The sequence below is a fragment of the Aegilops tauschii genome, chromosome 2, assembly GCF_002575655.3.
Source record: "Aegilops tauschii subsp. strangulata cultivar AL8/78 chromosome 2, Aet v6.0, whole genome shotgun sequence".
Lineage (NCBI taxonomy): Eukaryota > Viridiplantae > Streptophyta > Magnoliopsida > Poales > Poaceae > Aegilops > Aegilops tauschii.
The window spans coordinates 652,538,111-652,565,558 of NC_053036.3; the positions used below are offsets into that span (position 1 = coordinate 652,538,111).

Sequence of the window (27,448 nt, forward strand, 5' to 3'; positions counted from 1 at the left end):
CCAAGACCGCAGGCGCAAACGTCACCGCGAAAAATGAGCCATGGGTACTGGCTTCCCAAGTGGACCAATGCTTCTTCATTACCGACCCGTCAAAGCCCAGTCGTGTTGTCGTGAGGAGAGGCAAAAGGAAGATCATCGGAATGGATGGAGTAGCCAATGAGCAAGACTTCGACAAGTACGGCGACCCGAGAATCGAACATGACGACGATGATGAAGTAGCAGCATACACCACAAGAAGAAGCAGGACCACCCTACCTAAAGGACGTCCGTTCCACAGAAGAACTCCATTTGCGAAAAAGAAGGGCAAGAAGATTGTGAACAGATAGCTAGCTAAGATCGATTGTATTTAAATCGTAGCCTTCATTTCTCGATTGTATTTCATGGGCACTTTTTGAACTATCATGAATATTTTTAAATTTCATGGACACTCGATCTCGTTCCCCCTCCATCTCGATCGCTATCCCACCTCGCCAGATCCTGTCCCCCTCGCCGCCGAGCACCCCCCGGTCCACCGGCCCCCCGCACCCCGCGCACCCTCCCCCGCTCCACCGGCATTACTGTTTGATGATATTTTTAAAAAAATTATTACTGTCTTATAAAAAAATATTACTGTTATGATTTAAACAAGTTTGAACATATTTAAACACAAATAAATATCAAACAACATTTTAAATGCATAAAAAAAATTGTGGAGCCTGGGAATCGAACCCAGGACCTCCTGGTGTGAGAACTGGCTGCTGACCAGTCGAGCTAGTAGAGGGAACTTGGTGTGGATCAGGTCAGGTGGAAGATAACCTGTTGGCTCGAGCAGAAATAAAAAAAAATACTAATGGCGCACCAGGGTGAGGTGTACCATTAGTATGGATGTACTTATGGCGCACCAGGGTGAGGTGCGCCATTAGTATGGATGTACCTGTTGGAAGATAACCTATCCCCTCTCTCTCCCTCGCCCTCGATCCCCTTCCCCGGCCTCTCCTCTCCCGACGCCGCTGCCCCGCCGCCTCGACGCCGCCCCGTCGTCCTCGTCTCCGCCCCGACGCCCCGACGCCGCTGCCCCTTCCCCTCTCCTCTCCCGACGCCGCTGCCCCGACCTCCTCCTCGCCCCTCGACGTCGCCCTCGATCCCCTTCCCCTCTCCTCTCCCGACGCCGCCGCCCCGTCGTCCTCGTCCTCACCCTCCTCCTCGTCCACGCCACCGCCGCGCCGCTCCGACCTCCTCCTTGTCCCCTCCGGCCTCCTCCGCCTCCTCAGGTACTGCCCCCACCTCTCCCTCCCCCTCCGGCCTCCTCCTTCCCCTTTGTAAATTTTAGGGTGTAGGGTTTGCAAATTTTAGGGTTAGGGCAGTAGTGGACTGCGATAGTCTTGTTTGATTGAGCCGCTTGTAGATACTATGGTGGTTGGCTTACTCAAACAATGCAAACCTGCCACTATTCTGTATTTATTTTCTGAACTAGCTACACATGTTATGACATTATACATATTGTTCATAGCAATTATAACAATAATCACAGAACCCAAGGGAATTTGCGTGCTGAATATAGTAGCCATTTCTTGCACTTTGTCCAAAGTTGCATACTACTAAGAGAAAAAGAAGCTTGATTGCACTCATGTGCCAAAAATGTGAGATGAATTGCTACTTTCTAGAGCACAATGCATATATGTGAACCCTGTTGTTTTGCTATTGCATTGTACTATGTAGACTTGTAAAGGCCTTGCTTTTGGGTAGTCCATATGCATATGTGAACCTTGTTGTTTAGTTGATGCAGCTACATGTTGCTTTTGGGTGGTCAGTATGCATATGTGAACCTTGCAGTGTAGTTGATGCAACTACATATGAACCTTGTTGCGTAGTTGATGCAACTACATGTGAACCTTGCTGTTAAGTTTAGATGATGGATGTGTACTCCTATGAACTAATTTCCTGATATTATGAACTATGTTGTTGGTAATGATGCCATTAACTGTCAAGACTTGTGTGAAAATACTGTGTAATTATCTATGACATATTTCCAAATAGGTCATGCCAAACATAAGATGTGTGATGTCAGATTTTCAAATAGGTCATGCTAAAATACTGTGTAACATTAGATGTTACTCTAGTGGCAAAAGCAATATTTGGCGAAAACTGGAGTGTCAAAAGCAAAACAAATAACATAGGGCAATATGGTCTTTTCCCTGCTCCGTTTGGTCAAAACATCCATTAACCTAACAGAATGGAAATTGTGATAATTGTCACAAACTAAGAGTGGCAAAAGCGAGATGTCAAAATCTAGAGTGGCATAAGAAAATTTGACAAAATGTAGTGGCAAAAACAAAATTTTCCCATATAAAATAATACAAAGCATGTTGTAAATATAGCAGCTATGTTCCTTTTGTTGTAATGCCTAATGCCTTCATATTCTACTTGTATCACTGTATCATTGTAGCAAAAGTACAAGGATCAGATCACTTGGGCATGAAATGGTTCCAGAAACCAAAAGCCTGTTGTAAATTATAGCAGTTCTCTGTGTTTTTGTGTAATGCCTAATGCCTTCTCTGTGTTTTTGTGCATATATTTTAGGGCAAATCTAGCACAGTTAGCAAAGTTAGAAATCTTTTAGGAAATTAGGGTAGTAGCAAAAACAGCAATTTAAAAAAACAGTACCAAAAAAATTAGGTATAAAAACAGTAGCAAATAAAAAATATTAGCAAATATAGCTAGGGTAATTTTGTTTAGGTATAAAAAACAGTAGCAATTTTAAAAGAATAGTAGCAATTTTAAAAAGAGTAGCAAAAAAATTAGGTATAAAAACAGTAGCAAATAAAAAAAGAGTAGCAAATATAGCTAGGGAAATTTTGTTTAGGTATAAAAACAGTAGCAAATAAAAAAAAAGCAGTAGCAAATTAAAAAAACAGTAGCAAAAAATTAGGTATAAAAACAGTAGCAAATATAGCTAGGGCAATATGCACCCGGGTGTACGCCGGCCGGCACCTCTGCAGCAAGCGGCCCCTCCGTCAACTGCACGCCCGCCGTTGGCGGTGCCTCGACATTAGCCGAGCTCGACGCCATCATCACGGTAACTAATTAAGCCTCTCTCGGCCGAGGACTTCATCTCCTTGCCTTTGACTGGGCATCCCTAACGCCCTACATGTTTTCGCAGGGCGCCGCCGACATTCCGTGCACTCTCCTGCACTTCGTGAACAACGAGTTGGTCGATGTCACCAAGGGCAAAATCGTTCAACCGGGCAACCCCTTGTTCCACGGTACCCAGATGCCACCCAACTTGTTTAGGGTTCAACTGGTTCGGGTGCTGCCAGGCTGCGACGAGTTGTTACCTCCGATTCGACCCATCGGGGCCGACGATGATGACGTGATGACCCTCAGCGCCTGCCTGAGCTGGCCCCTGCTTTGGCCGAAGAGCCAGATTCGTTTGGGGGCGGGGGACACCACCCCAAAGACAACACCGCCAGTCGTGCCGGCACCAAGTCGGCCCCATGGCAAGACCGCCGCAACGGTGCCGGACATCCCTATGCCACTGGATCCAAACATGCATATGGCACAGGATCAGAACGATGACGACGACGATACATTTGCCAACGTCGATCAGTACTTTGCCGATCATGGGGACGGTGGCGACTTCATGGGGCCTCCTTCTCAAGAACCCAACCCAACAAAAGACGTGTGCGATCTAGCTGGTACCGCGGAGAAGCCAAGTTGCAACAGGCGTCGTCTGCAGTTCAGCTCTCAGGAGACGCCTCCAGCTGCCGACTTCACCGAGCCTCAGATAGGCGAGGTGCGAAATATGATCAGCCCCAACACACTCAAGAAGGCGGTCTGTGAGCAGAACTCGGTCCCATTACAGGAGAAGAAGAAGGCACACAAAAGAAAGACTAACAAGGGTGCGGGCCAGCCGGCACCGAGTACGATCCGTGCTCAGGACGGGCCACCTTCAACTGCGGATATCTCGAGGAGGGTGCATGTGGCGGGTAGGCCGATGCTACCGAGAAATATGCTCGATGCTGCAACCGGTGCTATGCGGAGTCTGCATGACAGTGTTCTTTCTTTGGAGAAGCGGCGTCTCCGAGAGAAGGATGTGGCATACCCGGTTTTCGCGGCCAAGGTGCCAGAGGGCAAGGGCTTTGTGGATAACTCCATCGGGGGTACGATCGTCCTGCGGTTTGATGACATCCACGCTATGTTGAACCTTCATCCGCTGCACTACACCTTTGTTCGGCTATTTTCGCTGAGTATGGAGATGCGGATCATTCGCGACAAGACCCCGGACATCCTGATAGTCGACCCCTTCTACATGCGTGCCAAGATCTTGGGCAGCGCTGGGGACCGGCAAGTCGCGAGTTCTTACCTCGAAGGCGTCATTCTGGCAAACCAAGATAAGGATAACTTCCTCGTGCCTTACTTTCCCGAGTAAGTCCTCCCCTCAACCGCCCCGTAACATATGAATTCTTAGATTTCGATCGTTTTTCTTTTAACATTCCGTGTTTTCTGCAGTGACACACATTGCACGCTCATCCTCCTAAGCCCCAAATATTCCATGGCCACGTATTTCGACCCGGACCGTCAGTCGAACGTAGACTACACAAATGTCAAGAAGGTTCTTGATGATGTTCTCCCCGGCTACGTCAAATCTGGAGGCACCTTCACCAGGCCTATTCGTAAGTACGGCAAGCACGTGTTCTCCCACAATACGATGTTCTGCTGCGTCAAGCAGCCGCCTGGCGGTCAGAAGGGTGCCTACTACGCCATCCATCACATGCGGGCGATCGTACGGGACCATCATCAACTACTGCTACCGAGTAGACTCAAAGATTGGGCCGCGAGCGTGTCGGCAATCCAGGACGCGGACATCAGACAAGAATTCTTTCGCATCCAGTCGGAGTTTGCGGAAATCATCCATCAAGATGTCCTTCGTACCTCGGGGCAGTTCTACCTCAGAAATCAACCGTCCAACAGTGACATCGACACAATCCTACAAATGCAGGCTGACAACGCCCGTTGTTTCATGACTCCCACGATAGACGGCGGCTTCATCCACGCTCCGGTCCCTTGAGTCGAGTCGAAAGCAGTGATGCTGTGTCTAGTTCTGAAACATCGATTGGCTCATGTTGTAATTAAACTTTAATGAACTTGTAGTATGTCTCTTTGGTTTCGAGAGTCCTTCAACTTAGATGTAATCGATGCTATTAATGTCTTGCTTTTCTCTTCCGATCGTTCTGTTGCATACTTATATATTGCTTATGTATTGTCTGTGAATTGGTACTAACGTTTCGTTTGGCTACTGCATAGCGATGCCGTGGTATGTCGTGTACAAGGGTAAGGTTCCCGGAGTCTACGACGACTGGGAGGAGTGTCGGAGACAGGTTCACCGATTCAGCGGTAACAGTTACAAAGGGTACGCCACTAGGGCCGAGGCCGAATCTAGATACGCCCGCTACCTAGCGGGAGAGGGGAGGGAGCGTTGGAGGAACCGGATGAAGACGACTTTCATCGTGATGATGCTCATCGTGATGACCGCAGCTCTCTTCTATGTGATGGTAGTTTAGATGATCGATATCGACTTGTAATGTGAAGACAAACTCGCGGTCTCGAGACTTGTAATATAATGTTCTATCTTTGTTCGGTCTTTTCAATTCGGAGACTAATATGATGAATTGTATTCGGAGACTAAAATGATGAATTGTATTCAGAGACTAATCTTCTATTGTATTCGATGAATCTGTTGTTGATGTGTGCTGTCTATATTTTGTCCAATTATACATTTTGTAACCTGTGCAAAAAACAGAAAAATAAAAAATAAAAAATAACCTAATATTCATACTAATGGCGCATCACATCATAGTGCGCCATTAGTATGCCAAAGGATACTAATGGCGCATCACTAAACAGTGCGCCATTAGTATGCCGAAGTTACTAATGGCGCATCCTGTTGTTGTGTGCCATTAGTATGCCAAAGCATCTGGGTATACATGGCCCCCTGGGAGGCATACTAATGGCGCACTGTTGTATATACTAATGGCGCATCTGGGGTGCGCCATTAGTATACCAGATACTAATGGCGCACCAGTGGTGCGCCATTAGTAAAATATACTAATGGCGTGCTACTAATGGCGCACCACTAATGCGCCATTAATGGCCAAATTAGGTGCGCCATTAGTAGGCCTTTTCCTAGTAGTGTATATAGTTTTGCTCTAGTGCTTCACTTATATCTTTTAGAGCACGGTAGTGGATTTGTTTTAAAGAAACTATTGATCTCTCATGCTTCACTTAGATTATTTTGAGAGTCTTTAATAGCATGGTAATTTGCTTAATAATCTTAATATGCTTGGTATTCAAGATTTGTAAAACTTTCTTTTGAGTGCATTGAATACTAAGAAAAGTTTGATGCTCGATAATTGTTTTGAGATATGAAGATGGTGATATTAGAGTCATGCTAGTTGAGTAGTTGTGAATTTGAGAAATTCTTGTGTTAAAGTTTGTGATTCCCGTAGCATGCACGTATGGTGAACCGTTATGTGATGAAGTCGGAGCATGATTTATTTATTGATTGTCTTCCTTATGAGTGGCGGTCGGGGACGAGCGATGGTCTTTTCCTACCAATCTATCCCCCTAGGAGCATGCGCGTAATACTTTGCTTTGATAACTTCTAGATTTTTGCAATAAGTATATGAGTTCTTTATGATTAATGTTGAGTCCATGGATTATACGCACCTTCTCATCCTTCCACCATTGCTAGCCTTTCTAATACCGCGCACTTTTCGCCGGTGTCATACACCCACCACATACCTTCCTCAAAACAGCCACCATACCTACCTATCATGGCATTTCCATAGACATTCCGAGATATATTGCCATGCAACTTTCCACCGTTCCGTTTATTATGACACGCTCCATCATTGTCATATTGCTAGCATGATCATGTAGTTGACATCGTATTTGTGGCAAAGCCACCATTCATAAGTATTTCATACATGTCACTCTTGATTCATTGCATATCCCGGTACACCGAGGCATTCATATAGAGTCATATTTTGTTCTAAATATTGAGTTGTAATTGTTGAGTTGTAAGAAAAATAAAAGTGTGATGATCATCATTTTTAGAGCATTGTCCCAAGTGAGGAAAGGATGATGGAGACTATGATTCCCCCACAAGTCGGGATGAGACTCCGGACGAAAAAACAGAGAGGCCATAAAAAAAAGAGAAAATGCCCAAATAAAAAAAATGAGAGATAAAGAGAGAAGGGACAATGTTACTATCCTTTTACCACACTTGTGCTTCAAAGTAGCACCATGATCTTCATGATAGAGAGTTTCTCGTTCTGTCACTTTCATATACTAGTGGGAATTTTTCATTATAGAACTTGACTTGTATATTCCAATGATGGGCTTCCTCAAATTGCCCTAGGTCTTCGTGAGCAAGCGAGTTGGATGCACACCCACTTAGTTTCTTTTGTTGAGCTTTTATATGCTTATAGCTCTAGTGCATCCGTTACATGGCAATCCCTACTCACTCACATTGATATCTATTGATGGGCATCTCCATAGCCCGTTGATACACCTAGTTGATGTGAGACTATCTTCTCCCTTTTTGTCTTCTCCACAACCACTATTCTATTCCACATATAGTGCTATATTCATGGCTCACGCTCATGTATTGCGTGAAGATTGAAAAAGTTTGAAAATTCAAAAGTATGAAACAATTGCTTGGCTTGTCATCGGGGTTGTGCATGATTTAAATACTTTGTGTGGTGAAGATAGAGCATAGCCAGACTATATGATTTTGTAGGGATAACTTTCTTTGGCCATGTTATTTTGAGAAGACATGATTGCTTTATTAGTATGCTTGAAGTATTATTATTTTTATGTCAATATGAACTTTTGTCTTGAATCTTTCGGATCTGAATATTCATACCATAATTAAGAAGAATTACATTGAAGTTATGCTAAGTAGCACTCCGCATCAAAAATTCTTTTTTATCATTTACCTACTCGAGGACGAGAGGGAATTAAGCTTGGGGATGCCTGATACGTCTCCAACGTATCTATAATTTTTGATTGCTCCATGCTATATTATCTACTGTTTTGGACTATATTGGGCTTTATTATTCACTTTTATATTACTTTTGGGACTAACCTATTAACCGGAGGCCCAACCCAGATTTGCTGTTTTTGCCTATTTCAGTGTTTCGAAGAAACGGAATATCAAACGGAGTCCAAACGGAATGAAACCTTCGGGAACGTGATTTTCTCACCAAACGTGATCCAGGAGACTTGGACCCTACGCCAAGGAAGAGGGGAGGTGGCCACGAGGGTGGAGGGCGCGCCCCCCTGCCTCGTGGGCCCCCCGAAGCTCCACTGACGTACTTCTTCCTCCTATAAATACCTACGTAACCCCGAACGATCAGATACGGAGCCAAAAACCTAATTCCACCGCCGCAACCTTCTGTACCCCCGAGACCCCATCTTGGGGCCTGTTCCGGAGCTCCGCCGGAGGGGGCATCCACCACGGAGGGCTTCTACATCATCATAGCCTCTCCGATGAAGTGTGAGTAGTTTACCTCAGACCTTCGGGTCCATAGTTATTAGCTAGATGGCTTCTTCTCTCTTTTTGGATCTCAATACAATGTTCTCCCCCTCTCTCGTGGAGATCTATTTGATGTAATCTTCTTTTTGCAGTGTGTTTGTTGAGACCGATGAATTGTGGGTTTATGATCAAGATTATCTATGAACAATATTTGAATCTTCTCTGAATTCTTTTATGTATGGTTGGTTATCTTTGCAAGTCTCTTCGAATTATCAGTTTGGTTTGGCCTACTAGATTGGTTCTTCTTGCAATGGGAGGAGTGCTTAGTTTTGGGTTCAATCTTGCGGTGTCCTTTCCCAGTGACAGTAGGGGCAGCAAGGCACGCATTGAATTGTTGCCATCAAGGATAACAAGATGGGTTTTTTTATCATATTGCATGAATTTATCCCTCTACATCATGTCATCTTGCTTAAGGTGTTACTCTGTTTTCATTAACTTAATACTCTAGATGCATGCTGGATAGCGGTCGATGAGTGGAGTAATAGTAGTAGATGCAGGCAGGAGTCGGTCTACTTGTCTCGGACGTGATGCCTATATACATGATCATACCTAGATATTCTCATAATTATGCTCAATTCTGTCAATTGCTCAACAGTAATTTGTTCACCCACCGTAGAATACTTATGCTCTTCAGAGAAGCCACTAGTGAAACCTATGGCCCCCGGGTCTATTCTCATCATATTAGTCTTCCATCACTTTATTATTGCTTTGCTTTTTTACTTTTCCTTTTATTTTACGTTGCATCTCTATACCAAAAATACCAAAAATATTATCTATTATCTCTATTAGATCTCACTCTCGTAAGTGACCGTGAAGGGATTGACAACCCCTAATCGCGTTGGTTGCGTTGAGCTATTTGTTTTGTGTAGGTACGAGGGACTTGCGTGTAGCCTCCTACTGGATTGATACCTTGGTTCTCAAAAACTGAGGGAAATACTTATGCTACTTTGCTGCATCATCCCTTCCTCTTTAGGGAAAACCAACGCAGTGCTCAAGAGGTAGCAGTCGCTCGGGCCTTCTTCGACGGTCTTGTCCGTCTACACGGTTTCCATCTTTGATCGTCAGTGATCGGGACCCCGTGTTCACAGGACATGTGTAGCGCGACCTCTTCTGGATGGCAGGCGTTAAGCTCCGCCTGAGCACAACTTTCCACCCGCGGACGGACGGCCAGTCCGAGGTTGTTAACAAGGTGATTGCCATGTATTTGCGTTGTGTCACAGGTGATCGCCCTCGCGCATGGGTGGATTGGCTATCGTGGGCGGAGTACTGCTACAACACCTCTTATCACTCCGCCCTCCGTGCTACGCCCTTTGAGGTGGTTTATGGACGGCCACCCCCGCCGATTCTTCCTGTTGATCTAGCCCTGGCACGGACCGAGGCGGCCGGGACTCTTCTGCGGAACCGTGACGAGATGCTGGCAGAAGTCCGGCAACGCCTCCTCCAGGCCCAGCACTTGGCCAAACATTACTACGACAACAACCATCGCGAGGCGGAGTTCACGGTGGGTGATTGGGTGTGGCTGCGTCTACTTCATCGCTCTACGCAGTCCTTGGACCCACGCGCGACGAGGAAGCTGGGTCCTCGCTATGCCGGTCCCTTTGCTATCCTGGAACGCATTGGGAATGTGGCTTACCGTCTTCAGCTTCCGGCAGGTGCGCGCATTCATGATGTCTTCCATGTGGGTTTGCTCAAACCCTTCCGTGGAGAGCCACCAGTGGCTCCTCCCACACTGCCGCCAGTCGCCGACGAGCGCCTACTTCCTAAGCCGGCGAAGGCGTTGAAGGCTCAGCTGCGTCGAGGCTCCTGGTTCGTGTTGATTCAGTGGGATGGACGTTCCGAGGAGGACGCTACTTGGGAGCAGCGCGAGGAGTTCCGCCAACACTATCCAGACTTTCAGCTCGAGGACGAGCTGTTTGCGCAGGTGGGGAGAGATGTTATGACCAGCCGGACCGACGGCCGTAGGAGGCCCACCGGGCAAGTTTAGCCCGCAAGTTATCTTAGTTTTTATTTCACATCGTGGTTACATATACAAGTTGTAAGACTATTTTAAGATTTAAGCAATAAGACTTCCTGTTGCCCGGCTCCCAGAGGAGCCGAAAACCCTAAACCCTAGCCGCCTCTTTCCTTCGCCGCCGCCACACAGCGCAAGGACGGCGCCACGCCGCCGGGCGCCGCGCTCCAGCCCTCACCCACCTCCCTCTTTCCCTACAGCCTACGTCCGAGACAGGGAAGAATCCTAGCTCCTAACACCGACTCTGATTTGTGGTTGCAACAATGGCGAGTGGATGAGCTTTCTAGGATGCTTTGTTATGAACAAGCACTAGTAGCTGTGAATTGAATTATCGCTCGTAGATGAGCCCGGGCTCCAAATTTAATTATCGCTAGTAGCTGCACATGTTCTCTAGGATATATTGTTTTGAAAGAAATTTAGTTGCGCCGTGCGACCCCCTCTGTAAAGAAATATAGAGGGAGTATACTTGTAAATATGAGCCCTTTTAAAGATTTTAATATAAACTACATACAGATGTATATAGACGTAATTTAGAGTGCAGATTCACTCATTTTGTTTCGCATGTAGTCTGTCTTAAATTCTCTAACAAGGCTTATATTTAGGAACAGAAGGAGTAGTTGTTTCCGAGAAGTAACTAAAAACAAATCTGGTTTCCACCATGAGGTAGTGCATATACATTTTTTATGAGTCAAACTTTGATCGGGATTATCGAGAAAATTATGAATATCTACAATTAATGCCAAACATATTGTTCGAAAATTGTGTCTTATGACGTTATTAATGTGTATCTGATACTCTAGATGCGCATACTTTCCTCTATAAACTTAGTTTCTTTTTGTAGATTTTGATTTCTAGAAAAAGCTACATGCACCATATATTATAACCAAACCCCTATATCCGGGGATGATTTCGTCACCAGGTTCACCCACTTGGTCGACGGCGACGTGGTAAATCGATGTGTGTTGACACGCGTATTAAATTGGGAGGCTGGGGTGTACATTTACACGGTGACTGTAGGCTGCTTGTGGAAATTTTCTTAACGTGATTTGCATGTCCGGATGTGCATCTAACTATTTTGCAGTCAGAGTTGGTTATTGGGACCGGCTGTTTTCATTGGTGCGTATGTGCGTGGTGGGTCCGCCTGGTGATTTGACGTGCATGTCTGTGCCTTTGCCACCGCTTTTCCCTCTGTTTTTTATTCCTTTCATTTCTTCTCCCATGCACGTGTATGCCTGCATGCCCGCGCTGTTGTTCGGCTCATACCTCATAGGCTGGTGCTTTGTTGTTGTACTTGGAAGATGCCACGTTCGGGGTTGTTTAGGATTTGGTTTTGCCTCACGCCACATGGCCCATTGGCTTGATTTAGAGGCAGCATCTTCTGGGTGTTTCATGTCTAGATAGGTCGGAGCTGCTTTCAAATTGTTTTCCCCTTCTTTCGGACCTGCTAGAAATATGGGCTCTCCCTGTTGTTGCTCCTTCAGTCACCGTTGGTGCTACCTGCTCATTTGCCTTTGTATTTATGATGGTTTCTCCTACCACGGTTCATTCTGGTCGAGGCCGTCGGGGTCATCCTCCAAGAATCTGCATGCGCAGCCAGGGAAGTCGTCCTCAGCTGCGCACAACCGGCAACTACATTCCGCGACCGCCGGCGCCGTCGTGTGCTCCCCGCCCTTCTCATCATCATAGGAGAAGGCACGAACAAGACAACGGCAGTTTAGCATGGCACGCCAGCAGGTAACCACCTACCAGAATGAATTTGTAAGACAAACAAGAATTCTAGCAAAAGTATGTGACAACTTCTTCGATGTGATATCACTCTATATGTACCCCTAGCGCCCACATAGTAAAGATTCTATTATTACATACACAAGGTGCCAAGCCGCTTGTGGGCCGGAGGCAACAATTTGCAAAAGCTCTTTATCACTTCATCATGGGCACTAATCCTGCAGGAGACTATGGATGATCTAATCTAGCAATAATAATCTATGTTTCTTTCATCTTATTGCAGTAGAGTCGTGCCATGTTTGGCAAGAATAGATGATCCCTATCAAAAGATGTATGGACATGTGTTTTGCTCTTTAGCAACATCCAACATGCATGACAATAAATTCACTTATTCCTACTTATTTTTCTAAGTCCACAATTTTACTCACAATAAATTCACCCATGCAAAGTCTAAATGGGTGGGGTAAAAATTAATATTACTCAGAAATTAGGTATAATATATCTTTTTGAGATAATGATTAAATTAGAATTTTTTGAGGTGATTGATTAAATTAGATAGGAATGACACTCTTAATTTTTTTTGAGCAAGGAATTGACATTCTTAATGTGTTTAGAGCATCTCCAACAGCCGCCGAACGCGACGCACGCTAAAACATACTTTGCCGCGCGCCCATCGCCTGGTTTGGCGCGGAGGGCAGCGCTTGCTCCAGCAGCCGCGGCTAAATTCAGCGCGACTCGCACAAACAACATATGCATTCCAAAATAAAAGCAAAAAGATCAAACATAAACAAAATAAATCAACAATAAATAGTTCAATTTCGTTATTACAACTCAAACAAATAGTTTATCGTTCAATACAACAAATAATGCAATAAACACAACAAATAGTTCATCAACAATACAATGTCGAACGCACAAATCATGATGCTCTTTGTCGTTCATTCCATGCCCACCACTCCTCAATGAGATCCTTCTGAAGATCATTGTGCGCTGCGGGACGTCGAATGGCATGATAGGAGGCAACAAAACGGGCCACCCTTTCAACCCTTCGTCGCACTCGCACGGGATGTCCCAAGAGCTCATACTGTGAGTAGTCTACATCTTGGCCACGCTCATTCTCGATGATCATGTTGTGCATGATGTACCAAAGCATTTTTTGATCCCAAAATCTAGCCGGTCCTCTCACAATAGCAAATTGGGCTTGCAAAATTCTAAAAGCTCTCTCCACATCTTTTCTAGCCGCCGCCTGAGCATTGTGAAAATCAAGATTTTTCTTACCTTCCGACTTTTTAACGACTTGACGAAGGTTTGCCACTTTGGATAGATGCCATCCGCTAGATAATAGCCATAGTTGTATGTACGACCATTTGCTACAAACTGCACCGGTGGCAACTCACCATTTGCAATCTTATTCATCAGTGGTGACCGGTTGACAACATTGATGTCATTCAAAGATCCAGGCATTTCAAAGAATGCATGCCAAATCCAAGTCTCTTGATCGGCCACCACTTCAAGGATTAAAGTGGAACCCTTTTTTTGGCCTTGGAATTGCCCATGCCATGCCTTTGGACAATTCTTCCAACTCCAATGCATGCAATCTATTGAGCCAAGCATGCCAGGAAAGCCGCGAGCTTTGTTCATCTCCAATAGCCTTGCGGCGTCTTCAGCATTGGGAGATCTCAAATACTCCTCGCCAAACACTTGCACAATTCCGACTGCGAAGCGCTTGACACACATGATGGCTTGGCTCTCACCCATAGCCAAGTGATCATCAACTAGATCAGCCGGGATACCGTATGCCAACATACACAAAGCGGCTGTCACCTTCTGAAAGGTGCTATGCCCGAGCTCTACGGCGGTGTTCCTCCTTTGCTGAAAAAACCAGTCATGGCTCGCTAGTTTCTCTGCAACGCGCCTGAACAACGGTGCTCATCCTAAACCAGCGACGAAACTACGACTCCGGGTATGTGGGATTCTCCACGAAATAGTGCCTCATCAATCTGTTATGGGCATCGATCCTATCCCTCCAAATTTTCTGCCGACCCATAACCGAACCACCGTGCTTCGGGTTTTTATTGATGTGCATAGCTAGGATCATTGCAAGATCCTCCTCCTCTTCCATATCATATTCTTCTTCGGAAGAATCATACGACAAACTCATCTACAATGTTTAATACTATGCTAAAAAAACTACAATCAACATGCACCAAATTCATGAAGTTTGAGCAATACATACCTTGCAGGCGTTTTGTCGAACACCTTGAGGGCGCCGAGCGGCAGCGAGCGCCCGGGTGCTGTTCGTCGGAGGACGGACGCGCGCGAGGGGCGGCGGTGACTAGAGGGGGCGGAGGAAGCCGCCGCGGCGCGGGAATAGGCCGGGGAAGCGCCGGAACGGTCGCCGGGTGGGGCGGGCGGCGGCGGCGCCGCGGCTGGACGGGGGGGGGGGGGGGGGGGGGGGTGGAGTTGCGAGCGAGCGCGCGAGAGTCCAGCATGCGGGAGCGGGTGCAGCAAATAAGCGGCGCATGATTGAGTTTCGGCCCGCTCGCTGAACTAGATATGCCGCGCGCGCTGTTTTTGCGTGCCCGCTGGAGCCACTATACCGGTTACGCGCGCGCTAAAATGGGCAATTTTATGGCGCGGCGCTTGTTTGGCGCGGGTGTTGGAGATGCTCTTAGGCCGGGTAGGGGTGGGTTCGGATTTTCATAGCATGCTTCGTTTGGCTCGGCCCTTATCCGACATGGCCTGGGGTACGTATGATGTCTTGTCCAGTCCAGGGCTTTATAAAAACTTGTTTTTTATCCCCAAATCGGTCCGATCCTCTCTTCTTTAAGCAATGGGGCGAAAGCGACACCGAAAGAAGGCCGCCGCTGCCGCCGTCGCCGCCGCTGCGGCCCCCGTCGCCAGCCTCCCCGTGGATATGCTGGCCAATATCCACGCCTGCCTCAGCCTCCTCGACCGCCTCACCTTGGCTGCCGTCTTCCGCACCTCGCGGGACGCATTCAAGCCGGAGGCCCCCTGTCTCCTCCTGCACGGCACAATCTTCTCCCTCTCCGAACGCCGCGCCGCAGCCGTGCGCGCCCCGGGGCCCGACCACGCCGTACTGGGCTCCTCCTCCCGCGGGCGGCTCGTCACCGCCGATGACCGGGCCCGGCTGTGCCTCCTCAACCCGGTCACCGGCGAGCGCCGCGCGCTCCCGGCCATCGACACCACCCCCCACATCTTCGCCCACGGCGGGCGCCACCACTTCACCGTCGACGTCAAGTGGTTCCTCAGGGGCCCGCCGCCGTACCCCTACGGCACCATGACGTACACCACCGAGAGGGTGCGCCACGCGCTCTACCGCAAGGTCGTCCTCTCAGACTCCGCCGACGTCGCCATGCTCATCACGGGGCCGGAGTACGGCGTTGCGGCCTTCGCCACGGCCACTGGCGGCGCGTGGAGGCTGGCACCCCCGCGCGACGGCATCGAGCCGATTCCCACGTCGGAGGCCGGCTCGTGGAGGCTGTGGCACTCGCGCAACGGCGTCGAGGATGCCGTCCACCACGAGGGCAGGTTCTACTCAGTCACGTACTCCGGCGAAGTGGAGGCGTGGGAGGAGCGCGAAGCCGATGCCGCCGGCGTGTTCACGAGCGCGGTGGTTGCGCCGAGCCTGCTGCTGCCGGCCGATACGGACCATCGCAAGTACCTCGTGGTGGCGCCGGCCGGACGGCTGATGGTCGTGCTCAAGGAGACAACAGGTCGACGGACGTCGCCGTCCTTCAAGGTGCAGGTCCTCGACGCCAGCAGGCAGGGGTGGAAGGAGACGGACGACATCGGCAACACTGCGCTGTTCGTCGCCGTGAACGGTTCCCTCTGCGTGTCCACGATGGAGCACCCGGAGCTCAAGGCCGGCTGCGTCTACTACTACACCGAGGATGATCTGGGGCCGTGCAAGGATGCACGCGACGACGACGAGGAGGAGAATGGCGTCAGGGTGTTCAGCCTCAAGGACCGCAGAACAGAGACGGTGGAGGGCCTTGGATGGGGCCGGAGCTGGCCGCCCCCGGCGTGGTTCATTCCTTCCATCCCATGATGATGGATACGGTGAATGGTTTCATAGCTTTATTATGTTGCATTACTACAGTAGAGATGCCGTAACAGGATTCCGAATTACGGAAACAGTTTGGTTTGCAGCATCTTCTTTTTGCCTTTCAGATTGCAACACAACAAACAAAGGTGGCCCTTTTAGTTGTTGGACGGGAGGATATGGTCTAATAAGTCTGCACTTCTTGCTCAGATTTTATTCTATGCTTTGATGTGCAACCAAGATTATCACTTGACTATTGCCTTGTGCGGTTTCAGAGTAATTATGATCGTTTATTTCCAAGCTAACAGAAAGCTGCACTTGTTTTCCAGGATGGATAGATTATTTTCAAAGGAATTTATTGCAGTGTGCAGCCGAGCTACCTAAGGCCGTGTTTGGAATGTCGTTTTGGTTTCCGGTTGGAAAGAGAGAGCTCTGGGCCGGTAATTTACACCTGTAAGTTATACACACCTGTATAAGATTACATCCATACCAAGCGCGGCCTAAGGTAGTGTACTTCATTTAGCTCAGTAAATACAGATATGCATTTGGTTTGCAGCAGGGTTCAGACAGACCCAAAGTTGTATTGCATTGTGTTTAGTCTAGCCTTTTGTGTTTCTCTTGCATTGTGGTTGTTTCAAACTGCTTGCTATGAGTTTGTCTTGCTAGTGTCAGACTTGAGGCTGCTTGCTATGAGAAGCTGCACATGTTCTTCATGACACATCATTCAGAAGGAACTACACTGTGTAGCAGCAGCAGAGGTACTAGCAGCTAAGGTAGATCATTAGACTCACTGAGGCAGAGAAGCAAGCAGGGTTCAGACTACTCCCCTGTGTTGGTTTTGCCTTGAGCAGAGTCAGTTGGGATTTGTTTGAACAATTAGGAACAATGAATGTGCAGCCCAGCCTCTCTAAGACATGTGGCATGTGTTGCATCCATCATCAGTCTTTCATTTCATAGCACAAGAGTCTGTCATTGTGCATCTCCAAGACATGTTTGTTGCTGTCTTATGATTGCATATTTATGTTTTTCTTTCCTTTTTCAAGATAGCATAGTTGCCAGACAAAAAAGAGCCGGAGTCCATATTAATTGTCAATAGCAAAAGAAGAAATTGGTTATTTACCCGAAAGTTTACAAGTTTTCAGACGAATCTGCTAGATGGACGGCATGTCGATGAGCTGCAGAGATCATCAAGGACGTGTATGGTTGCCTGAAATTTCCTTGACGAGGCCCGCGCGGGAAGTTTGTGGCCCGTTTGGTTGCCCGCATACACTATTGGGCCTGCATCACATGAACTTTAAAGCAGCTATGGGTCCGTCTCGCTAGGAATGCTCGGATCGGCAGTTTTTCCAGAGCCAGGCCCCCGCGATGCACGTGGGCGGCGAGGACTGCATGCTCGTGAAGCCACATTGCTTCCCGAAGCGCCGGCAGTTATTACCCTCATCGCTCCATCATCCCTATCTCCACTCTCACCGACGGCGGCGGCGGCATGAAGCAGATCGAAGAACAGCAAGGCGACATCCGACCCCTACAAGGGCATCCGCAGCATCACCTCCGGCACGACAATTGCAGGAAGCACTTTTTTCACCTTCTCACATACTCATTCGAATTGGATCCACGTTTAGGTTCGATCCGTGTTAGGGGAATGGGGAATGGTGTAAATTGCCATAGGAGTGATCATAACATCGTCATGAGTTCATAGTACCGATAGATTAGATTTGAGGTTACCGGTCGGGATTGAGTACGAGGTATTATTGGGGGTAAATCTTACACGGTAGTCATAAATCTTAGCCTCGGCGACCCTCGAGGCACTTGGAGTGGCGGTGCCCTTGCCCTTTTTTTTTCTTCTCGAGTTGCATCACCGTATCTTCTTCCTCGCCGGAGTCTAGATCGATTGGCATGCTTCGGTGTCCTGGCTCTGGCGCCCTTACAACCATCGTCCCCGCAACTTCTTCTTCCACCTCCATGGCCACAGCTTCTTGTTCCTCCTCCACCACCACCACCACAGTCCATGTCGTGAAGTATGCTGCGGCACGACGGTCATGAGGATGCCTACACTCTCTGTACTTGGGCCACTTTGATCTCTGTCGAGCGTCGCCGGAGTTGGCCTGATTCATGGCCTGATACATTTGTTTTTACGACCGTGTCCATGTTGGAAAAAATAAATACTCCTGGGTGTTGCATCCAAGCTGGAGATTTGAGTTGATACAGCTATGGTGAGCATAATTTAAGATGATACTATATGCAACAAGGAGCAGCTAGCATGAAAAGGATTAAGGGTGATGCCGCCAAGGAAGGAGAAGCCAACAAAGCGAATCTGACATTTGGTTCCCTTGATCACTGAAAGGAATCAAGCTTGGCGGTTTTGCCAATTTCTGCTGCTGCTGCTTCGTTTACTAGCACCGCTACTCTTACTGCACTTACAAAAAGATCCTGGTTTGCAGCTTATTTCCTTTTCTCCCTTTTGAGCCGCAGCAGATGAACAGTTCAATTTATGTAATGGTTCATTACTCATGTATATATGGTTGCGGTCATGATGAGCCGCAGCAGATAATCCACTTCTTTTTACATGTATGCGATTATTCCTAGTAGTACTTTTTTTTTTGTTTTCACACATGTAATATACTCCCTCCATTCCTAAATATTTGTCTTTCTAGACATTTCAAATGGACTACAACATACGGATGTATTAGAGTGTAGATTTACTCATTTTGCTTCGTATGTAGTCACTTGTTGAAATAGACAAATACTATTTGGGAACGGAGGGAGTACTTGTGATTGAGGATGCCGGTATATATTCGTCTCGTTCCGTATTTGATTCATTCGTTTTCACGACTGGGTCCAACCTGGGCGTTCTCGCCAAGGAGAAGCCAACAAAGCGAGATTGGTTGGTGGTTCCGCCCACAATTTGTATGTATGTGAAGGTCATTATTTCATTAGGCTAGTCCTCACATTCTCATCCATCCATTATTTCTCTCCTCCCGCTCTTACTGCTGCTGCTGCTGCTGCTGAGCATTTGAAGGAGCCGCTCGTCGACGGCAAGCCACACCAAATCCAGGTGAGCTTGAACCTTTACTTTCTACATTTCTTCCTCTGGGTTCCACTCATATCTTAGCTCTGAACAAACCAGTTTCCAAACAGGAAAAATCAAGGGAAATTTCAGCAAGCTATATTAGCTCTGAACCACCAACCTATTTTAGCTCTCGACACACCAGTTTTCAAAGAATAAAATCTGAGGGTAATTTCAGTAAGCCGGGGCTGGGAAGGGAGAAGTATGGGCGGGCAAGCAGAACGCTCTGTCTTATGAAGGTGTCAGGAGTCATAAGAAGATAATTTGGTATTTACAACATGCAGTGTATATTTCACGTCACGACATCCATATATATTGAGTATAACATGCATTCCACGTAGATGATTTCTAGTCAAAGCACAAAATCTTTGCAAAATAATTGCAAAGACATGGTGAAACTAAATGATTTTTTTGCACCGCAAGTGCCGGAGATCATTCATGATGTTTCTCCGAGACTAATGCCATGGGTAGAAACGGATCTCGACAAAATAGTTACTACAATAGCCGGCTTGTTGTATATTCTGACTGCAACAATTACTTCCACAATCCTTATTTTGTCCACTGTTTGCTCACAGGACGAAGACAGATTCCATCTCTGCGCTCCTGGAACCATGAGCTTGTCTGCCGCCGGGATCATCAGTGCCATCAATGATTGTGTCAGTTTGTTTCTGTCGGCCAAATCTGCCATTTCATCTCTGCGCTCCCGATGGAGTGGCTCACAAGAGCAAAGTCTTCAGGATCATGTATTGCAATTACAGAGTGATGTACAACATCTCTGTGACACTCTTCCTGCAATGTATCACCTCATTAATGGAGCAGAGTGGAGAAGCTATGAAGACCATGTGGCCAAGCTCCTTCCGAGTCTCAAGGATGCTGTGTCTGAGGCCGAGGACCTTATTGATGAGTTCAGATGGCATGAGATGAAGGTGCAAGTGGAGGGCAATGCAATCCAATCTCCTTTCATTGACTTCCTTGATAAGGTCATTCATGGCAACTTCAACAAGTTGAATGATGTCCAGTTGAGGTTGAATTACCTTTCGAGTGAGATGAAGGGTATGGGGCTTCGTGAAGTTACACATCGCTTTGCGAAATCAGTCAGGCCCGTGACCACCTCTTTGTTGTCAAAGGAAACAAAGATATTTGGTCGTGAGAAGGAGGTGAAACAGGTATTGGGATTTCTTAAGGTACCTACACATCCCAAACGCAAGAGAGCAACTAGTTCAATCAACGCATCAACAAGCACATCATCAAGCAATCATGTTAATGGTGAACCAAAAATATTGAGTCTTCCTGTTTTGGTGGTAGCTGGAATTGGTGGTGTTGGAAAGACCACTTTGGCCCAACATATCTGCAACCATCAACGAGTGAAGTCGCACTTCGAGCTAATAATTTGGATTTGTGTCTCAGATGACTTCGATGAGGAGAGATTAACTAAAGAAGCCATAGAATCATGTACCGGAAAGGAGGCAAAGATTGATAATTTGGATTCTCTTCAGCGTGCTATTTCTAACCATGTGAAAAATAAAAGATTATTGATTGTCCTTGATGATGTGTGGGATGATGCCTTGAAGGATAATGGGCGGTGTTGGGAGATGTTTTGTGCACCTTTTGCAAGTGCCCAAGAAGGAAGTGCGATGTTAGTCACCACTAGATGTCCAAATATTACCAAGGCGGTGCACACAATGGAGCCTGTTATAGTTGAAGGTCTAAAGGATGATGTGTTTTGGAATTTCTTCAAGTTATGTGCATTTGGATCTGAGGGTTCTAGCAATGATCCTGAGTTAGAGTGTATTGGAAGAAGAATACTTCCTAAATTGAAGGGTTCTCCTTTGGCAGCCAGAACTCTAGGGCGGATGTTAAGGATGGACCATCAAGCATCGCATTGGAGTTCTATACTTGGGAGTGAACTGTGGGAGTTGAAACAAAAGGAAACCGAGATTTTGCCTGCCCTTCGGTTGAGCTACATGTATTTACCATTCTATTTGAAACAATGCTTTGCATTCTGTGCCGTGTATCCCAAAGATTACAAATTTGAGAAGGCATGCTTAGCTGAAATTTGGGTAGCAGAAGGCTTTGTGGAGCCTCAAGGTGGTGTTCCCATTCAAGATATTTGCTATCAGTATTTTGAAGACCTTGTGGCACGGTCCTTCTTTCAAAAGGTTAATGGTCGATATGTAATCCATGACTTACTGCATGACATGGCACAAAAAGTTTCAGAGCACGTTTGCTTCATCTTACGAAATAAGAGTGACTTTGATAAAGTTCCCCAGAATGTTCGCCATCTATACATACTCCCTAGCAGTGAATTTGATGATTCCAACTTGTTGAGACTATGCAAGTACACGAAGCTGCGCACCCTAATTTGCAAGATTAATTTGGGGAGAAGAACATGCTTTGTAATGGACCACTGGTGTACTAAACTTACACGTATGCGTGTGATGTCTTGTGCTTTCACAAATGAATTACCAGATAGTATCGGTAATTGGAGGCATCTTCGGTACCTTGAAATCTCCAGAGCTTGTACTTTGAAGAGGATTCCTTCAGCTTTCTGTTGGCTATATAATATGCAGATTTTATATGCCAAGAAGTGCAAGATAGAAAGTTTACCCGCTGACTTTGACAAGTTGACCAATTTACAGAAATTTGAAGTAAAGGAACTAACAATTGATTCAGCCAATCAAGAGGGACAAGGAATTAGGTCAATAAAGCATCTGAATCATATTCGTGAATACCTGGTGATGAATAATCTTGGCATCCTAAGTAAGGATCATGCAGCAGAAGCTGAACTGAAGAAAAAGGAATGTCTTGATAGGTTGATATTGAATATGCGAGTTGCTTTCCGCTCTGCTGACTTTTATATCCACAACAATGATACAGAAGTGCTTGAAGGTCTGCAACCTCCTACCAGCCTCAAGGTTCTCAACGTCAAGAATTATCTCGGTGTCTCGCTCCCAAGCTGGTTTCAACCACAAAACTTGCCAAGTTTAACATCACTTTATTTTGATGGTTTTGTTGCGATGAAGAGCATATCATTTCCCATGACCTCACAGAGCACGAACCTAAATGAGACACATGCAATTGGTACGTTCTTGTCCTTGACAAACATAACCATTGAGAAGTGTGAAAATTTATCAAGCCTAGAAGATTTTCTGCAACCAAGTTATGTACCAGCCATCAAGGAAATAAGAATTTCCGATTGCAAGATGCTAGAATCAATACCAGGTGAAGTGTTTGGGGGTTTTCATTTCCTTGAAGAATTGTTCATATCTGATTGTCCAAACATGCGCCTCCGAAGATTGGTTTCGCCGTCCCTCAAAAAGCTCCTTTTGTGTCGTTCTAGTATCTTTTGCAATATTGACTGCTGCTCCCTCACTTCCTTTCATTGTCAATGCCATTTTGCCACGTCCATACAACTACAAACGTGGAGTCTTCCATCTTTAAAAAAGTTGGAAATTCGTTGCAGCTCGGTTACCTCTATTGGAGGCTCCCCTAGCCTTTCCGTTTCTACGGGCACTAGCAGCATTAGAGCATTCCCGTCCCTTACTATCCTAGAAATTCAGTACTGTGGTAAATTGTCAACCCTTGATGAGCTCCTAACAGAAGAATATCTACCTGCTATTGAGGAAATTGAAATCATTGGGTGTAGGGAGTTAGTGTCGCTTCCAGTTGAAAGGTTTGTGAGTTCTCCTTGTATGAAACGTCTGAAGGTTCATGGCTGCCCAAGTCTGAACTGGCACAAGGGGCAGGTGTTTCCATCATGTCTCCAAAGTCTCCACCTAGAAAGATGTGGGGATATCTGTCCATATGTTCCCAGCTCCCTACGAAGCCTCACATCCCTCGTCTCACTGTGCATTCGTGGGTGCCAGGGTATAACATCCATTCCAGGTGACATTTGGAGCAGTAATCTTGCATCACTTGAGAAACTGAGTATTTATGAATGTCCGGACCTAGTTTCATTTGGTGGAGCAGAGGCAGTTGCAAACATAAAGAAGGTTCACATATACAAATGTCCAAAGTTAAAGGAAGCGGATCAGATCAATAGATGACCAGCCAAGGTATTGTGCTTACACTTATTTCCCGTCCAGCTTTTACTTATATTTTGTTCGGAATTCCCTATATACTGGAAATAACTGATGCATTAGGCAGTAGCAAAACGTTGATCTCCTGTTGGATGCCAAACGCATCAAGATCGACGGGTGGGCTCCGCTCTGGACCAAGGTGGGAGAGCGGGTCTGTCCGTGGAGGGGGAAGTTCCTCTCCTCTGCAGCTAGGCTGGTGCTCACGAATGCGAGCCTCTCCTCGCTGCCGCAATTTGCAATGGGTCTGTCCCTCCCGGCGGAAGGGGTACACGCCAAGATGGACACACCGCGGTCCCGTTTCTTTTGGGAAGGCTCGGGACCAAAACGCAAGTACCACATGGTTAAGTGGGCTGCGGATCACAAACACCAGAATCCAGAACATTGCACTCTTGTGCAAGTGGATTTGGAAACTCTCGCAGGGAGCGACGGGTCTATGAGTTGATCTGCTGCGGGCCAAGTACTTCCCGAATGGGAATTTTTTCGAGGGCGTGGCGAGGGGATCTCCTTTCTGGAACGATCTCCAAGCGGTCCGGCCAGCTTTCGCTCAGGGAGCAAAGTTCTCCATTGGTAATGGACGCTCGGCTCGCTTCTGGCTAGATCACTGGGTGGGAGCCCAACCCCTCTGGGTCGACTTCCAGAACCTCTATACCCTGGCTGTCAACCCGGAGATCTCAGTTGCCACGGCGCTTGCCTCTTCCCCTCCGGCATTGCATTTCCGGAGAGAGTTATCGCAAGTAGAACAAGCACACCTAACGGATTTGCTTGATACCATTGCGCCGGTCTCGCTGTCGTCGACGGCGGACACAGTCACCTGGGCCCTCACCCCATCTGGCAAGTTTTCGGTCAAGTCTCTTTACCGTAAGCTGTGCCAGGGCCCATCCTTTCAGATGCCAAAGGGCTTGTGGAACGCGCGCCTTCCGCTTAGGATTAAGGTGTTTTTCTGGCAACTGTTCCGCAATAGACTGCCCACTTCGGCTAACGTCGCCAAACGCAATGGGCCGTCGACCGGCCTGTGTGCGATTTGTAACGTCCTGGAGGACGCGACCCATGTTTTTTTCCAATGTCCTCTGGCACGTTTTGCTTGGAGCGCCATACGTGCGGCGGCCAACTCCTCCTGGAATCCCCGGTCAGCGTCTGACCTCGCAACCATAGTAGGCTCGTTTCACGGTGGCAACAACCGAGTGCTCTAGAGCTGTTTCGGTGCCTTGACCTGGGCAGTCTGGCTCACTAGGAACAAACTAGCTATCGAGGGTATCTTCCCATCTCACCCTGCTAACATAATCTACAAATGCAACCTTCTTCTGCAGCAGTGGAGTCCGTTGGCGAAGCGCAAGGATGCTGAAAAACTGAATCTCGCCCAGATCGCCTTCGTCAGATCTACGTTTTGGCTAGGGAGCCATCTGCCACCTCTGCGCCGTGAAGTGGCCCTTTTGTCTTGCGAGCGAGCCTGCGTGCTCTATGCTCTGCCTCCGGGCCTGTATTTTGCCTTGCTGCGTGCTACTGCTGGCCTGGTCTAGACTTGTGCGCCTTCGTGCCGTCGTGGTCTGAGCCTCCGTGCTCTGGTTCGAAACTTATGTCTGAGCCTCCGTGCTCGTGTTCGAGGTCCTAACACTGTCTGTTACGCTGTCTATGATGTTGGCTTTATTAATTTAAAGCCGGACGCTCCTAGCGTCTTTGTTCTAAAAAAAAAGCAATCCAACTTAAACCATTATCTGTAAAGTACGCCGGATTTACTTACTGATTTTTTTCGACAACGAGGTTAAAACCCCCGGCCTCTACATCATCAATGCGCATAACCATCTTGTTTCTGCGAGTATTTGACAAAAAACTACCACATTAGGGGTATCCGTCCCACGGAACTACCACTTTCAAAAAAGTGACTAATAACTACCGAAAATTTTAAATTTTGTGGCAAAAAACTACCAAGTCGTGTTGATCGTCCATTTAGCCGTTTTAACCGCTTAACTGACAGGGATGGCCCACATGGCTGGCCGACGGCAGCCCTAACGGCTAACGGACGCCCGCTCGCGGCCGTTAGTGGCCCGGCTCGGTCGTGAGGTTCTCCACGAACCACCGCGGTGGCGGGCTGCAGCAGTCGGAGGAGCTCAAGGTGCCGACCGAGCTGGGCTCTTCCCTGGACATGCTGGAGTACGTCATAACCGTCGGCGTCGGCTCGCTGGCGGTGCAGCAGACCATGACCATGGACACCGGGAGCGACGTGTCGTGGGTGCACTGCAACTCCAACTCCACGGCCGGGTCGCCGCCCTTCGACCCCGCCAAGTCGGCCACGTACGCCGCGTTCCCGTGCGGCGCCCCGGCGTGCACACAGCTCGGTGCGGAGGCCAACGCCTGCTCCAACTCGCAGTGCCAGTACATGGTCCGCTACGGCGACGGCTCCAACACCACCGGCACGTACGGCTACGACACGCTGGCGCTGGGCTCGGACACGGTCAAGGGCTTCCAGTTCGGCTGCAGCCGCGTCGAGGAGGGGTTCGGCGACAAGACCGACGGGCTCATGGGGCTCGGCGGCGACGCGCAGTCGCTCATCTCGCAGACCGCGGCGACGTACGGCAGGGCCTTCTCCTACTGCCTCCCGCCTTCCCCCGGCTCCAAGGGGTTCCTGACGCTCGGCGTGCAGACCAGCACGGCGGGCTTCGCGACCACGGGGATGCTCCGAAGCGAGCAGGCCCCGACGTTCTACGGCGTGCTCCTCCAGGGCATCAAGGTCGGCGGTGAGCAGCTCAGCGTGGCGCCCTCCGTCTTCTCTGCCGGGTCCGTGATGGACTCCGGGACCATCATCACGCGGCTGCCGCCCACGGCGTACACATCGCTCAAGACGGCGTTCAAGGACGGCATGAAGCAGTACCCGACGGCGCCGTCCAGGAGCATCCTGGACACGTGCTTCGACTTCAGCGGCCAGGACAACGTCAGCATACCGACCGTCGCTCTGATGTTCGACGGCGGCGCGGTCGTCGACCTCGACGCGAACGGGATCATATTCGGCAGCTGCCTCGCGTTCACGACCGAGCCGGGCCACTAACTGCCGCGAGCGGGCGTCCGTTAGCCGTTAGGGCCGCCGTCGGCCTGCCATGTGGGCCATCCCTGTCAGTTAAGCGGTTAAAACGGCTAAATAGATGATCAACACGACTTGGTAGTTTTTTGCCACAAAATTTGAAATTTTCGATAGTTATTAGTCACTCTTTTGAAAGTGGTAGTTCTGTGGGACGGATACCCTAATGTGGTAGTCTTTTGTCAAATACTCTATTTCTGCTTGTTACTTCCAATGCTTAGTCCGTATAGAATAATGATCTGTTACTATTTCCGGAAAAAAAAGTCCGTATGAAATCATGATCTGTTAATATTTCCTAAAAGAAATGTTTGATGTTCACAGTAATTGCATATATGTGACACTTTGAAAAAACTTGCTAACATCATTCGTGAAACTATCCCTTTTTTTATTTGCCACATAGGCTTTACTGACCTTGTTTTCTTCTTCAATGACAGGCGAGCAGGAAGCCATAGGTGCATTATTTCTCTGTATGAGCCTATCCATTTTAGCAGTTTTATTATTTCATCAATAATTCCATCTGCAATCCCATAACTATCAGTTCCCAGTTTGTACACTCGCAATCTTGTTGTAACTTATGAAAACGACAAAATCACTGGCCGTAGTCCCTCCTCCTCCTCCCACTCTCCCCCCGCGCCGCCACCCCTGCGGGCGGCTCGGGTGGCGCCGCCGTCCCCCGCCTCTAACCCCCTTCCCTCGCTCCTCCCCCCGCCGCCGCCGGCCGGATCCGCCAGGGCAAAGCCCCTGCGGTGGCTGGCGGCGGGGGCTTCTTCCTCCTTCGCTCGGATCTGGGCGACGCGGGGTGGCCCGCCCGTCGGAGGCGTCAGGCGCGCGTGGGGCCTGGCGGCGTTGTGG

The 27,448-nt window shown here is 48.0% G+C and overlaps 2 protein-coding genes and 1 pseudogene across 2 annotated transcripts; all 3 read left to right on the plus strand.

Annotated features, from left to right (window-relative positions):
* Positions 1-15,147: 15,147 nt before the first annotated feature.
* LOC109750568 (uncharacterized) lies at positions 15,148-16,386 on the plus strand. The gene has a single exon (XM_020309529.1). It carries the CDS (start codon positions 15,148-15,150, stop codon positions 16,384-16,386), a length of 1,239 nt encoding a protein of 412 aa, XP_020165118.1.
* Positions 16,387-20,058: 3,672 nt separating this feature from the next.
* Positions 20,059-22,633, plus strand: LOC109750569 (putative disease resistance protein RGA4; annotated as a pseudogene).
* A 1,361-nt stretch (positions 22,634-23,994) lies between these two features.
* LOC109750570 (aspartyl protease family protein At5g10770-like) lies at positions 23,995-26,566 on the plus strand. The gene is made up of 2 exons (XM_020309532.1): positions 23,995-24,093; positions 25,565-26,566. Exons 1-2 carry the CDS (start codon positions 23,995-23,997, stop codon positions 26,564-26,566), a joined length of 1,101 nt encoding a protein of 366 aa, XP_020165121.1.
* Positions 26,567-27,448: the final 882 nt, after the last annotated feature.